This window comes from Lingula anatina, chromosome 4, assembly GCF_051362555.1.
Source record: "Lingula anatina isolate TDL-2025a chromosome 4, LinAna3.0, whole genome shotgun sequence".
Lineage (NCBI taxonomy): Eukaryota > Metazoa > Brachiopoda > Lingulata > Lingulida > Lingulidae > Lingula > Lingula anatina.
In genome coordinates, this window is record NC_141770.1 from 10,146,765 (window position 1) to 10,161,927 (window position 15,163).

The 15,163-nt window shown below is 37.4% G+C and overlaps 1 protein-coding gene across 1 annotated transcript in view; it reads left to right on the plus strand.

The window, feature by feature from the left end:
• Positions 1-15,163, plus strand: part of LOC106174237 (sacsin) — a 40,503-nt gene that overhangs the window by 4,160 nt on the left and 21,180 nt on the right. Inside the window, exons 2-5 of the mRNA XM_013555687.2 lie at positions 2,602-2,732; positions 5,659-5,784; positions 8,455-8,602; positions 12,933-14,654. Of these exons, the coding sequence (XP_013411141.2) occupies positions 2,622-2,732; positions 5,659-5,784; positions 8,455-8,602; positions 12,933-14,654 (2,107 nt within the window). The 5' untranslated portion in view covers positions 2,602-2,621. The remainder of the gene's footprint in view (positions 1-2,601; positions 2,733-5,658; positions 5,785-8,454; positions 8,603-12,932; positions 14,655-15,163) is intronic.

The window sequence follows — 15,163 nt, forward strand, 5'->3', positions numbered from 1 at the left end:
TTTCCGTTGCTTATTGTCTTTTAAAAACAATAACACCCTGGCAGTTACATAAATACCCTATGAACTATTCTTGACAATGTGGGATAGTTCGGTTTATGCCTTGGCTACCCCTCCACACTTTGTCCTGGTAAAGTCCTTGAAAAGTTGTTTTTACAAATATATAACCAAAAGTATTCTAACCAAAAACTTGTAAGACGTTTGTTTAATTACCCATACAGCACCTATGTATTTTTAATTAGAAGTGGCATTATATACCGATGTAATTGGAAATAAATTGTCAGAAAAGAGCCATTGTCAATAAAAAGAATAGGAATCTAAAAAAAGATTTTGATTGCTGCTTGCATATAAAAAAATGGAAAAAAGGTATTATAAAAATATGAAAAGTAAGGGTAACTATATTCAGTATTACAAATTAAAAAAAAAATTTTTTTCAATTTTAAAAGAATTAAATATACTTTTAATTAATTTTACCACCCCATCAACTGGAAATTAACCTGATTGACTTTGTTATTCACTTGCTCTACTTCTATAATAAGGTTTATAAGAAAGTACAGTATGGTACCACAACTCTTTACAACATCTGCTTAAAGACAGTCTCAGTGGGTTAGATTAATGTATAGAAGCAGGTTCTATGTAAAACTTTGATCAGATTTGTGTTTTGTGAGATTGTTTATTATTATATTAATAAGTCTGGGTCACAAAAGTCCTGTTAAGACAACTAGAATAAAGAATTAGAAAACGAAAACTATTTATCATGATTTCGGAGCACAGCCAGAAGTACTTCCGGCTCAAGGTCACGACCTCGAATTTCCCACGCTTACGACCAATCACAGCAGGCTTCAGTCAGAATGAGATAGACGTCACGACTACACAGCGAAACTTGTCAGACATGTAAGTGCCGCCTGTCCATCTTTTCGGTACATGTACCGATCAAAAACAGAAAACGTAAAGCCCAAAACGCTCTTATACACGTAACCAACTTTGTGTGAGCACAAATATTGTCATTTATTGTGAACAGGATAATATGATAATCAGACACACTTGAGACCTGTGAAGCGCATACTCACGTGTCGAGGAGTAGTTTCGCCATTGCCTCGTATGTGAGTCCTAACTCAGCTTTAAGTGTCCTCCACCGCCCCACCTCCCTCCCAACATACACAGTCTGAGTGCTTCTTCGTCTGTCTCTAATTTTCTTTCGTATCTTTCGAACTGGAGTGGCTATTTTCTTTCGTCCCCTCTGGTCGCTCTCCTCTTCAAACTTGACGCGCGTCTGAGCCATGTTTGCTGTTTTGGCGCCAAATAGTAACATCCGGGTCTCAGCCGTAGTACTTCATTCATAGTAAACCGTGAGACTTAGCGAGAAATTGCGCGTTCTGAAGCCGCACTGTGAGGTGGTAGCTGAGTATTTAAGATGAGTCGTCTTTTATTATTTAATGGAACTTAAAAACGGTATTAGGTAGCTTCATTTTCTGAACGATTTTGGATAGGATATACCTTGGTCATTATGGGGAAATTGGTGAGATTTCTAGGAAAATTCATTTTCGTGCTATTTTAAGGGTTTAACGCGCTGAGACTGTCTTTAAACTTTTTAAATGAATTATTTAATATGGGCTAGTGTTTTTTGGTTCGGGCTAGTAAAGTTTGAGAGTCTGCTAGCCCGAAGGGCTAGTAGTCTAAAATGTTTTTGGCACAGACTGGAGTCCTATGTGATTCTTATAGTGTATATAAGAGTCCTGTAGGAGTACCAAAGGACATTTTTGTGGGGTATACATTTTCAGGTAACATTCTTATGTTATAAAAGGTAATTCAAGACTTAAAGGAGACCAGGAAAGGAAAATGCTTTGCAAAAAATTAATAAGTAAATAGTCCAAGGACTTTTTGACAGTGGCTCATATATGTTAATGTAGCAACCTCAGGTTGCATTCACAACTAACAGATTTGGGGATCAAATATAACCAACCCACTTGAAAGCTTCCTGTGAAATCCCTATTCATTGCCTGTTAGAGGGTTATGTGGTAAGCTTTCAAGCGTTTTGGCCAAATTTAAACTGCGGATCTGCTAGGCTGCAGATCAACTTCTTCTGCATGTGACCTTGGACTGGGTTCCTATACTAAGATCGATCCATCTGGATCAACCTAACTCTCTGGGGGTTCACAGTAAATTGCTATCAGCTCAAGAGGCTTAGGCTGTATTCCTAGAGCTTTTAGATCGATCTATCCCCGCGGGGAGTCTCACTAGATTTCTGTCAGATAATCCGGCTTAAATGTCCGTCCCGCCTACTACAAGCTGTAAGGGGGTGATTAACTTTCGTGTCCGCCCGGCTGACAGCTATTTAGCGTAAACCCCCAGGGAGTTAGGTCGATCTAAAGTAGATCGATCTAATCTCTGGAAATGGGGTCTTAAATGTCTGTCACACCTACCAAGTCAGCTAGGGGTAAAGATAATTACCCCCTAACAGTTTTACTAGGCATGACAGACATTTAAGCCTGTCAGTTTGATAGCAATTTAATGAGACTCCCCAGGGAGATAGATAGATCCAAATATCTGTCGGAATGGTCCCTTAGATATATTTTATCCTAAATCACCATTCTGTCTTAACAGGTGGACCTTGAATTGAAAAGATGGCTGATGAAGTGGAGTCCGATGATGATTTTGATGTCATTCTGCCCTCTTTGATCAAGCAATTTCAAAATATCCTACGCAGATATCCAGATAATGGACAAATTCTTAAGGTGAGCTTACACAGTGCTGTTAGGCATTTAATGCATCAGAATTTTACATGTATGCCCAGGGTACGAAATGAGGACCGTCCGGCAGCCCGGGACGGCTCAGTTATCACTCGGGTGATCTCTTTCCAAAAGTCAGTCCGTCTGTCTGGCCATTTTCTGGCCTCTAAAATAATTTTATGTCAATATGCACGTTCATATTAAGCAGATTAGGTTGAAATAAAACGAAAACAATGAAGCTCACCCTTCAAGAAATCGACACTCGAACCAAATGAATGAAAACCGAAAGTAGGTCATACGTGCTTGTGACACCTTTTTTCCCTGTCATGCTTTGCGAAAAGACCCTTCACCGTGTTATGAAACGTCTGATACAAAGTATCAAACCTGGCATTTATATGCTTGTTTACGAGACAAATAATGAACGATGTGTGGTCATTCAAGTTCAGAACAACACTATCTCATCTAATTACGCAGTTTAAGTTTTGATTCTTCTGTAATCTGTAATTGTAAGATGTCTTTCTCATAAAAAAATTAAGTAACGACGCACGTGGATTCCGCAGTCAGGATTACCCCTGTCGCAGTCTACTCTCTATAAGTATTTTGGTGCTAATAATGAATGTGATGCCCCAGCATGTAAGAAAAGTTATCAGACTGCAGTCAAATAAAGTGTATGATGACACCAAAGCAGGGCTCCACAGGTAAATATTAAGTTCGGAAAAGTGAATTTGCAGGGTGGGCTGTTATGTTTTATCAGAACTTAAGAACAAAAATCTTGGAAAAAGAAATTTTTGTTGCTTACTAACGTCTTCTCATCTCCTGGATGGCATTAAAAAGAGTGACCTACATTGGTACAAAACACATGTGGTCCCAAAACGAAGTCTAAGCAAACTTACTGCCAAATATTGAAGGTGAACACCTTCCAGAACTTCACAAGACAAAATTTATTCACATAACAGGCTGACTACCGAATTTTCATTTGTTTTAAAATCTACGTGCTCTAGTAATTAAGACCGTTCTTAAAATAGAAACTACACAAGTACGGGTACAACAGCCAGATTGGACTGGATGAACTGGATGTATTTAGTTTGTTGTCAAGGCAACATACTGCCTGTCAATCAAATGTGTTGCACACTATCCCCTCACAATCATTTGAAGTTGGAAAGTTGGGACTGAAGATCTTGTTGAAATGTTGTTTATTTGCATAACCTGAAATTTTGTTAGATGTTTTATTTAATGACTCTAGCACCACCTGTGTTATTGACAGTTCAAAATTTAGTGCTGGAATTTGATAAATTAGCAATGCTGTCAAAATTGTGATATTGATGTAAGGAAGAAAATTAATAAAAATATGAGAATTTAAATGAAAAGAAGGGGAAATTTTGACTGATTTTATTTAATTCATATATTTAAAAAAATCAAACACATGTTACCCCTAAAGAAAGCAACTTGTTAATATTAATATCAATTTAAAAACTTTAATATTAGTGATATTTATATAAGTAAACTATTATACAATGAATATTCTTTAATTTTTAATGACATTTATTCAAATATAATACATTTTGAATATTTTAATAAAATGTTATCAAATTTCAGATTTACAATAAGTGGACCCTGTACCCCAAACCCTGGGAAAAGCCCTGATCAAAACCATGTTAAATCAGACTTCTATGCAAGATTTAATATTCAGGAGTTCACAAGTATAAAAAAACGACTTTATCTAAAAAAAAAAAAAATCCACTGCATTTTCCAGGCTCATTTGACTGAATATCTTGGTAATAAATATATTACATGTATATATTACACATATTTATGTTTACAAAGTTCACCGAGAGGTATGAATGGAAAAAAATTTGGCTTTGTTGGACAGATTGGATTCAAAATAGGACACGTCAAATTTATCCAACTGTCCAAAGGACAGGTGCTCATTAAAGTTAGTGTCTAGCCCTGCAAAAGGAAAAGATCAGTTGTGCCATCATGGAAAACTGAATTTTCCTGGTTAATTTGCGATGAGACTGATAGTAAAAACGTCATTTGTAACAAGTGGGTTATGCAACTAGACTCTGATTATGACAGTCACATGCAGTAAATCAGACTTCTGATTTGGGTTCAGATCTTAACGTTTCAGATGCTGACAGCAAAGAATCTACTTGAATAAATCCACTTTGAGACAAAGAGTCCTTGTTTCAATATCGTTCTTGCCTGCAATTGGTTAAATCAGGTGATTTTTTTAAAATCAGGACTGGCTACTTTTGGTCAGGGCTGGCTACTTTTCAAAGTTGCCAGCCCTGCTGTCCGGCTTCAAATTTATACGAATTTCATACCCTGGAATGCCACAACAAAAGGGGGTAAAAATTGCAAAGATTTTGCTAAAAACCTTTCAGCCTTCTGGTCTAGGGCACCATGGGCTGAGGACTTACTGGCCCATTGAACCAGGACCACTGGGCAGTGAACTGAACTAATTTACACAATGACAGTTATGCTTGCACTTTATAGACACATGCCCTTAGGTGCATGTATATAAATTATATTCTGATCACTGTGTCTATTTATGGGATCTCCATCAGCAAGGCATCATTTTATGATCTCATGTTTCGGGCATTGCCTCTGCATTTGGTTGATATTATATTTTCATTTTTATTTCTCTTTGAAATTATTTATTTCTCTGAGGTAAGGCATTATAGACCAATACCGTGCATGCATACTACATACATATACTGGTCTTGTGAGTAGTTTTTTTGTTTCTTTCTTTTTTTTTTTTTTTTTTTTTTTTTGCTGGAGTGGGGATGTTAGAATGAGTATATAAGTGTCCTTTATAAAATTTCCCAAAAGGTGTCTTCTGGCTTGGGGGGGATGCAGGTCAACACATTATTATTAAATGCTTTGATATTTGATTTTAATGCATGCTAATCCAGTTTTTTAATCCTTTTAGGAAATAATTCAGAATGCTGAGGATGCTGGGGCCACAGTGGTGAAGTTTTTGTATGATGACTGCTGCCATCTGGTGGATGGTGATGACACTGGGGGATTTAGCCATCCTGGTCTCAAGGAATTTCAGGTATGACTTTAGAGTTAAGGTGGGTTAAACATGGATTAATTTCATGACGGAAAGCTAAATTTCCCTGAAGAGTGGGTTGGAGGAAGTAATATTATTTTATACTCAACCAAAAAGTATATTTCATACTTGAATTCTGAACATTGCTACCTTTGAGCAATTTCCCATTAAATTAATTAAAATGAAACATATTTCAGTGCAAGGGAGGGAAATTTTATGTTATAATCTGTATTATATCATAGAAGTACACTGTAGGAAGTCAGGCCTATCCAACTACCAGACTTGGCACTGAATGATCCTGAATTCACCGGTAGATCAGATCACACTACCCATTTTCAAGGTGTGCGTCAGTATGCATTTCACAGAATCGTACCCCAGAACAGATTTGAGATAAGATGCATTACTTTCCAACCCTGCTCAAAATCATTGCTATCACAACGCATACTAGGCCAGTGATCATTTTACCTTTAAAGATTATGAGTCCAACAGGATGCACATGATATTGAACAATGGGTCCCTGCCGATTGTGATGGGTCCCTGTCATTTTGAACAATAAAGGTTAACACAAAACTAACAATTTGTTACTTTTATTTTTTCAAGTTTCTTTATTTATGGCTAATTTGTGATCTGACAAGGCTGCGTGTCTCACAAGGGTAGAGTTTTGATAATTTCTGTTCTGAGCATTTTTCACCATCCAATTACGTTTATTTGCCAATGTACATGCATCACAATACATGAAATCAGTCCCATCCTCTCTTTTTTTTTTTTTTTTTTTTTTGATACCTTAACCTAAGCCTAGGGCTTTGTCCAGTGTTGTTTGAAGGAACGGATTTTCCTTTTTGACTCCATTTTGGCCTCCGTCAAACATTCATCTGCGTCACTCTCACTCTCAGCCTCAACGGCAGTCACAGCGATTACTGTCTCAGAAATTTTCTCGAACTCCGCTTGACTCTGTCTCACCTTAAATATATTCAATATTGTCTGTTGGCTACTGTCTCATAATAATTGCTTTTTCGGAGGGATGGTCGCTGAGCAGACGAACACGCTGCGCAAAATCTATTTTAGTCGAAAATAGGTCAAGTAGAGTGGAGTGTGCAAAGCAGACGAACAGTTTTGCCATTGCTATTGTAACATTCAATACAACAACGGGAAAATGAACATGATTAACCTAGTTTAATGACTAGTATTTTATGCAGATCAGCGATGCATATGGACAGGTTATTTACGAATCTCACACAATTTAAAATCTTTGCGTCCATGGGGACGCATATGCTATAAAACTGCGTCTACAGTAAAAATTGTGCGTCAGGGACGCGGGACGCAGAGGTAAAATGATCACTGCTAGGCAAGAGCGGTGTACTGACTGACATACACCTTGGAAATGGGTAGTGTGAATTCACGATCATCCAGTGCCAAGTCTTATAGTTGGGTAGGCCTGGAAGTGAATTGCCTGGAGGTTTATTGTCCGGTGTGTGTTAACGAGTGGGATTGACAAATTTAGCTACAGACTTTAGCCTGTCACCCTTGTAAATCCACAGAGTAATCTGATAACTTGTGAGATCACACAGGAACAAAATGGCACTTTAACCAGATTCAAAATGGCACATTAAAGGGACAAATTTCTTTTTGGTGACGAGTAAGACAATATCTTAGCAGAATATCATATAGTTTAGAGTAACAATTATGTCGTGGAGATTGAAGAAACATCAAAGTATGTTAATAAGTATTTTATGAAGTTTATGATGCATGTACTTTGTGTTTTTATAATGTGTAGCTCATTGATCATGTGGCAATTATATACACTGTATATGGTACACTGTAATTACTCAATCTTTTCAATGGAGGGAAATAGTGAATTTTACAGATACTTAATTATCTTAAGTCATAATTTCTTAATATTAGAATATTTGTATTGAGTTGTAGCAAAAAAGAAAATAAAAGCAGGCTACTCTATACTTCCATTCTATGCAGTAAAAGCACCAAAAATGCTGCATAGATCGACACGTAAATTTTGTGATTATATAATTATGTATCTGAAAGTTTGATGAAATTTTTACCCGTTGAAAAAATGGAGGAATTACCATGGTATATACTGGGTTCTGGGACATAGGCACAGCAGAATAAAGAAAATAATTCTGTACACTGTAGATCTGACATATAGTGATTACCAGAATTAAGTCAAAATTCACAGGTAAATTGCCTTTTATTGATAAATTCCTATGAAAATATAAATTTAGATAAAGCTTTTGTGTGGGTTTCAATTAATATTCTTTAATATGGACAAAGGAGTTGTAGTTCAATACTATTGATCAGCAGTAAAAAAAATCTGCCTAGCATTTCAGAGCTGCATTTTCCAACCATCTGAGAGATACATTTTTATACCAGATATGCTTTTGCCAAATATGGTGAAAGTGTTTTGCTTATTTTTTAGTTTTTATTTTACCAAACTCAAATTATTGTTGAGTGGTAGCTTGATCCCAGTATATACATGTATAGTGTAGATACATGCATGAACATGTATACATACCCGGTAGCTACATGTAGGTATATATAGAGAGAAAGAGAGGGTGTGTTTGTGTGAGAGAAAGAGAGTGGAAGAGTCAGACAGACAGAACAGTATTATTATTCTTACAAATTCTTTGTCTATTTGATCCTAGTAAATTATCATTTCAGGGCCCCTCGTTATTTGCATACAATGATGCAGTTTTCACCAAAGAAGACTGGAAAGGCATCTGTATGATAGATGACAGTATAAAAGAGGAGGATGCTTTGAAAGTGGGGAGGTTTGGCCTGGGTTTCAAGTCTGTTTTTCATATTACAGGTAACGGTTCTATTACTGGAAACTAGTTTAAAATTTGTACAGAAATGTAAAATGTATATATTACAAAATTAATGGTAGAGCTCTTCTTTTTTAACAATAAAAAACAATCAATATAAAAGTAAGAACAGCAATTTTGTGAATTGTCCCCAAATCATGTTTCAAACATTCCTAAAGCAATAGGCATTTTGAGATGAACTTATAAGGGCATGGTTTCAGAACCTGAACCTGAAGTAACCATCTCTAAGATCACAGAGATCAGTATGAATGAAAAAAATAAAAGGCACATTTTTTTGTAAAAAAAAAAAAAATTCTGTTTTAAAGTAATAGTTACTCTATTTTAACGGCTACTGCACAGTAATTGAGAAATTAATTTGATGCAAACTCAGATTTTTAATTGTACCACCAGCGTTAGCGCTGGCGGTACACATGGTTTCGGTCTCGTCCGGATCGTTCCGCCGGCTCCGCCGGACGGCTACCGTTACCGCTTCTCCTCCTAGACGGTAAGGCCCCCCATACCCATCTCATGGATTTAGGTCACCTATAATCTCAACTCGTTCCACGTAAAATTTGGGCTTTGTCGGTATTGGGGTCTGGGTGTGGCACTCATTGCAATGCACCCTTGTCCAAAAATGGCAAAATTAAATGCTAATTATCTACCCTACGGAAGGAGTTACGGGAAAAATTTCTACAGACGGCTTTCCAAAAGTCATATGTGTAGATTTCAAATATACCCTCGGATTTGACCTTTGACCTTTACTTCAAGGTCAAATGGGCCAAAATTTTCAAAAAAATGAAATTTTTTACGAAAAAAAAATTTTTTGCCCTGTTATTCAGACACCACACAGACTTAACCAATAATATTATTGGAAAGTGTTACCCTTCAGGTCATCTTTCATCTCCGTGAATTTGGGGTCAATCGGTGCATTTTCACAGGAGTAGCGGCCATAAGATACCGAAACTGAAAACTGTCTCTAATTCGGGAACCGTTAATGCTAGAGACCCATTCTTTTTTGCATTTTGTAGAGCATGTAAAGCCCAACACTGGAGGTGGTCTCGGTTTTTTTGTATTCCATACGGTTTTCGAGTTACGCTGTATCAAAAAGTACATATTGGTGGTGAAAGGAAAATGTACGGAAGCCCACTGGTGCCATATGTAGAAAAAAAAAATTATCTCGAAATTTCGAGATACTATTTTGAAATTTGAACAAAAAAATTTACCACCAGCGTTAGCGCTGGCGGTACACATGGTTTCGGTCCCGTCCGGTCCGTTCCGCCGGCTCCGCCGCCATGTTACCGTTACCGCTTCTCCTCCTAGACGGTAAGGGCCCCCGTACCCATCTCATGGATTTAGGTCACCTATAATCTCAACTCGGTCTACGTAAAATTTGGGCTTTGTCGGTATTGGGGTCTGGGTGTGGCACTCATTGCAATGCACCCTTGTCTAAAAATGGCAAAATTAAATGCTAATTATCTACCCTACAGAAGGAGTTACGGGAAAAATTTCTATAGACGGCTTTCCAAAAGTCATATGTGTAGATTTCAAATATACCCTCGGATTTGACCTTTGACCTTTACTTCAAGGTCAAATGGGTCAAAATTTTCAAAAAAATGAAATTTTTTACGAAAAAAAAATTTTTTGCCCTGTTATTCAGACGCCACACAGACTTAACCAATAATATTATTGGAAAGTGTTACCCTTCAGGTCATCTTTCATCTCCGTGAATTTGGGGTCAATCGGTGCATTTTCACAGGAGTAGCGGCCATAAGATACCGAAACTGAAAACTGTCTCTAATTCGGGAACCGTTAATGCTAGAGACCCATTCTTTTTTGCATTTTGTAGAGCATGTAAAGCCCAACACTGGAGGTGGTCTCAGTTTTTTTGTATTCCATACGGTTTTCGAGTTACGCTGTATCAGAAAGTACATATTGGTGGTGAAAGGAAAATGTACGGAAGCCGACTGGTGCCATATGTAGAAAAAAAAATTATCTCGAAATTTCGAGATACTATTTTGAAATTTGAACAAAAAAAATTTTTATCTCGAAATTTCGAGATAGCATTTTGAAATTTGAACAGAAAAAAAATTATCTCGAAATTTCGAGATAGCATTTTGATATTTGAGCAAAAAAATTTATCTCGAAATTTCGAGATAGTATTTTGAAATTTGAACAAAAAAAATGCTATCTCGAAATTTCGAGATAATTTTTTTTTTCAACATATGGCACCAGTCGGCTTCCGTAAAAATGTGCAGTACGGTAATGGATGATAAATTTTGAACTCCGGAAAAATAAAACATAATGCTTGGCAAAGCAGACAACTTGTGGTCAAAAATGACATTATTTTATCAAATTTAAACTTCTGCAACTTCAGAGAACCTCCCATTTCAAGAACTTTGACCAAAATGACCTTTTCTTTATTTTAATTAATTTTTTCTGTAGGAAATTTATGGCACATTATGGTAACTCCAAAATTATAACATTTAGTCCCTTATATCTCCAAAACTGGCAGAGATAGGTCCATAGTTACTATTGAAGTTGAATAGGAAGTCATATACTGGCAATCTTACTGTGACCTTGACATTGACCTTTGACCTACTTTTCACCATGAACTGAACTTTGCAAATTTTGCTTCCCTTTTATCTCCAAAACTGGCAGAGATAGGTCCATAGTTACTATTGAAGTTGAATAGGAAGTCATATACTGGCAATCTTACTGTGACCTTGAAATTGACCTTTGACCTACTTATCACCATGAACTGAACTTTGCAAATTTTGCTTCCCTTTTATCTCCAAAACTGGCAGAGATAGGTCCATAGTTACTATTGAACTTGAATAGGAAGTCATATACTGGCAATTTTACTGTGACCTTGAAATTGACCTTTGACCTACTTTTCACCTTGAACTGAACTTTGCAAAATTTGCTTCCCTTTTATCTCCAAAACTGGCAGAGATAGGTCCATAGTTACTATTGAACTTGCATAGGAAGTCATATACTGGCAATTTTACTGTGACCTTGAAATTGACCTTTGACCTACTTATCACCATGAACTGAACTTTGCAAATTTTGCTTCCCTTTTATCTCCAAAACTGGCAGAGATAGGTCCATAGTTACTATTGAACTTGAATAGGAAGTCATATACTGGCAATTTTACTGTGACCTTGAAATTGACCTTTGACCTACTTTTCACCTTGAACTGAACTTTGCAAAATTTGCTTCCCTTTTATCTCCAAAACTGGCAGAGATAGGTCCATAGTTACTATTGAACTTGCATAGGAAGTCATATACTGGCAATTTTACTGTGACCTTGAAATTGACCTTTGACCTTCTTTTCACCATGAACTGAACTTTGCAAATTTTGCTTCCCTTTTATCTCCAAAACTGGCAGAGATAGGTCCATAGTTACTATTGAAGTTGAATAGGAAGTCATATACTGGCAATCTAAATGTGACCTTGAAATTGACCTTTGACCTACTTTTCACCATGAACTGAACTTTGCAAATTTTGCTTCCCTTTTATCTCCAAAACTGGCAGAGATAGGTCCATAGTTACTATTGAAGTTGAATAGGAAGTCATATACTGGCAATCTTACTGTGACCTTGAAATTGACCTTTGACCTACTTTTCACCATGAACTGAACTTTGCAAATTTTGCTTCCCTTTTATCTCCAAAACTGGCAGAGATAGGTCCATAGTTACTATTGAAGTTGGATAGGAAGTCATATACTGGCAATTTACTGTGACCTTGAAATTGACCTTTGACCTACCTTACAATGAACTTAACTTTGATTGCACCATTTTTAGTTATATATATTTTTTGCATATTTTGAAAATTCTTGTTGATTGCATTTTTACAGCTTGTCAAGCACAAGACTGGTGGCTGCACCCCTTATTTTGTGTATGTGGGGGTCTATACGAATGCGCTTGCTCCAGCTGGTGGTACAATATTCGGAGGCGGTATCGCCTCTCTGATCCTCTAGTTGGTATATAAAAATGACAGCAATACAAAGATAAGAGCACTGCACTGCACTGCTGTATTTTGTATATAAAAAATCCTTCCTCAGAATGACCCAAGATTTCTGGTGCTTTAGAACAAAAGTTCACTTTGCCAGTAAGAACTGATATATGCAGTTACATTCACATGTATATAATGTATTGTAACAGGTAAAGCAGAATGATTTCAACATTGGTAACACCAACGAAAAATGGTGCCTTGGTCAGTTAGTAATCTCCAATTTTTTGAAAATAGTTCCCCAATTCTTTGAAAAAATCCCTTGTCCATCAGTTTTACAAACAGGCAGAAGTTCATAAACAAATAAAATTATATTTCTTTCAGATCTTCCCTGTGTACTAAGCAAACAGTACATTGCTATGATTGATCCCTACAGAGAATATTTCCAACCAAAGGCAGCTGAAAAATGGCGTCTTAAAGATATAGCAGGCTTTCACCAACAGTACAAACCATTTCTTGGTGTATTTGATTGTTCTGCTGAAACATTTCAAGGGAACTCCTATAATGGTACCTTGTTCCGTTTCCCTCTTCGTAATGCTGGTCATGTTCAACATCGTCATGCTCAACCCATAAGCAGCAATGTGTATGATGGGGACAGTATCAAAGAACTATTTGAAGCCTTCCAAGAGGAGGCGCTCCTGGTGTTACTTTTCCTTAGGTCTGTTGAAAGGATTGAGATGTACAGACGAGATCATAAGGAAACCAAGTTGCTATTTGCTGTAGAAATAAGTAACATTGAAGATGTCAAGAATAAGAGGCAACAGTTCAATAGCAAGTTACCAGATTATTTGAAAAGCTTACGAGATAGCAATAAAGAACTAATTCCCTTGAGAGAGACATATCCCATAATTCTGAAGGCTGAAAACCATCAGAATAAACAGAAAAATGAACAGACCTATTTGGTCACCTCTTTTTGTAGTGGTACCATAAAGTCTCAGGAATTTGTGAAAAAACCAGACTGTGTGAAGAACATCCCATTGGTAGGTATTGCAATGCCTTTGATGTTGAACAATCCCCAAGAGGGGGTGCTAGTTTCAGATTCTGATCATAAGACCAATGATGAGAATTTAACTGCTAGAGAAGATTCACCAAATTGCCCAGATCCAGTAGGAAGATTTCACAGTCAAGCAATAAGTCATTGTGCATTGCCACACAGAAATGCTCCAAGTGTTGAGAAGAAGACATCTGGCCATGTGTTTTGCTCACTTCCATTACCTCTGGCTGATAGTCGAGGCACAGGTCTCCCAGTTCATGTGAATGGCTTCTTTGAACTCACCCCAGAGAGAAGTGACTTACAGTGGCCCACCACAGATGACAAGCACACACAGGACAAGTCCAAGGCTTGGAACCATCACTTGCTGGTGGACGTCCTTCCCTGTGCATATAAGGAGCTTCTTTTTCAAGCTACAAAGGATCAAGGTATCCCTATCTCTCCTGAGCAGGTTATTAGCTGCTTCCCAGATGAGGAAAAGGTGGATGAAAAGTGGAAGAAGATAATGCCTAAAGTCTATGCACATCTCTTTCAGTGTAACATGTTTTACACTAAGGCCTATGGTGGCAAGTGGATCTCTCTTGATGATGCTTTAATTGTTAATTTTCTAGACAATTCAGCCCTGTGTGAGGCAGTATATGAAATCATGCTGTTAACAGGGCACTGTCCTCTCAAACTTCCACCATGTGTGCTTGATGCTATCCAGGACTTTCACCCTGAAAAAGACCGATTGAATTTCGTCTCTAAAGATGTCAACCACAAGCTTGTGAAAGATTGTCTGGCCAGTCACGATGGTTATTGCAAGTTCCCACCCAATCAGAAGTTTGAACTGCTGAGGTATCTACTTGATAATCTGCCAGTTGTTAAACTCCATGGTTTGAAACTTTTGCCTTTGGCTGATGGCACATTTACAACATTCTCTTCAAAACAAGGATCTCAGCCTGTATACATAGCTGCAAATGACATGATACAACTATTTGCTGGACTTGAAAAAAGGTTCCTGCATTCCAGTGATGAAATCATCAAAGAAAAATTGATACAATCAGTCAAACAAGGTGAGTTGTAGGGATAAAGTAAATATTTGATCTCATGGACAAAATGTCTGAATGCCCTCTATTGACCTACTTAACATCGGCTTTAAAAACACACACAGAGTCGGGCAAATTGACCTTTATTTCCCAGAATCTAGAACACTATAAATAAGTAGAACAGACAAACTCAATATTAATAGATTGTATCACTGTCACATTGCTTACTCGAAGAAGTCCAAAGAAAGCACAAAGGCAAGCGGCCCATTGTTGTAGGTCCTGCAAGTTGCTGAGGTTGAATGTGCCATGGAGTTTATAAAGGTGCTCTGGAAGTAGCGGCAGTTTTTGGTTCCCTTGATCTCCCTTGTGTCGTCTTATTCCCCCTAGGATGGTCTTAAGCTCCCATGATGTAAGGGGATTGCCTAGGCCAAACTCCATGTGCAGTATCCTGATGATGTTTAGGTATTGACGGACTGTCGAGACAGCACAAGAGCGTGCCAGAAAGGCAGCATAGCGGCACACGTTCTTACTTGACA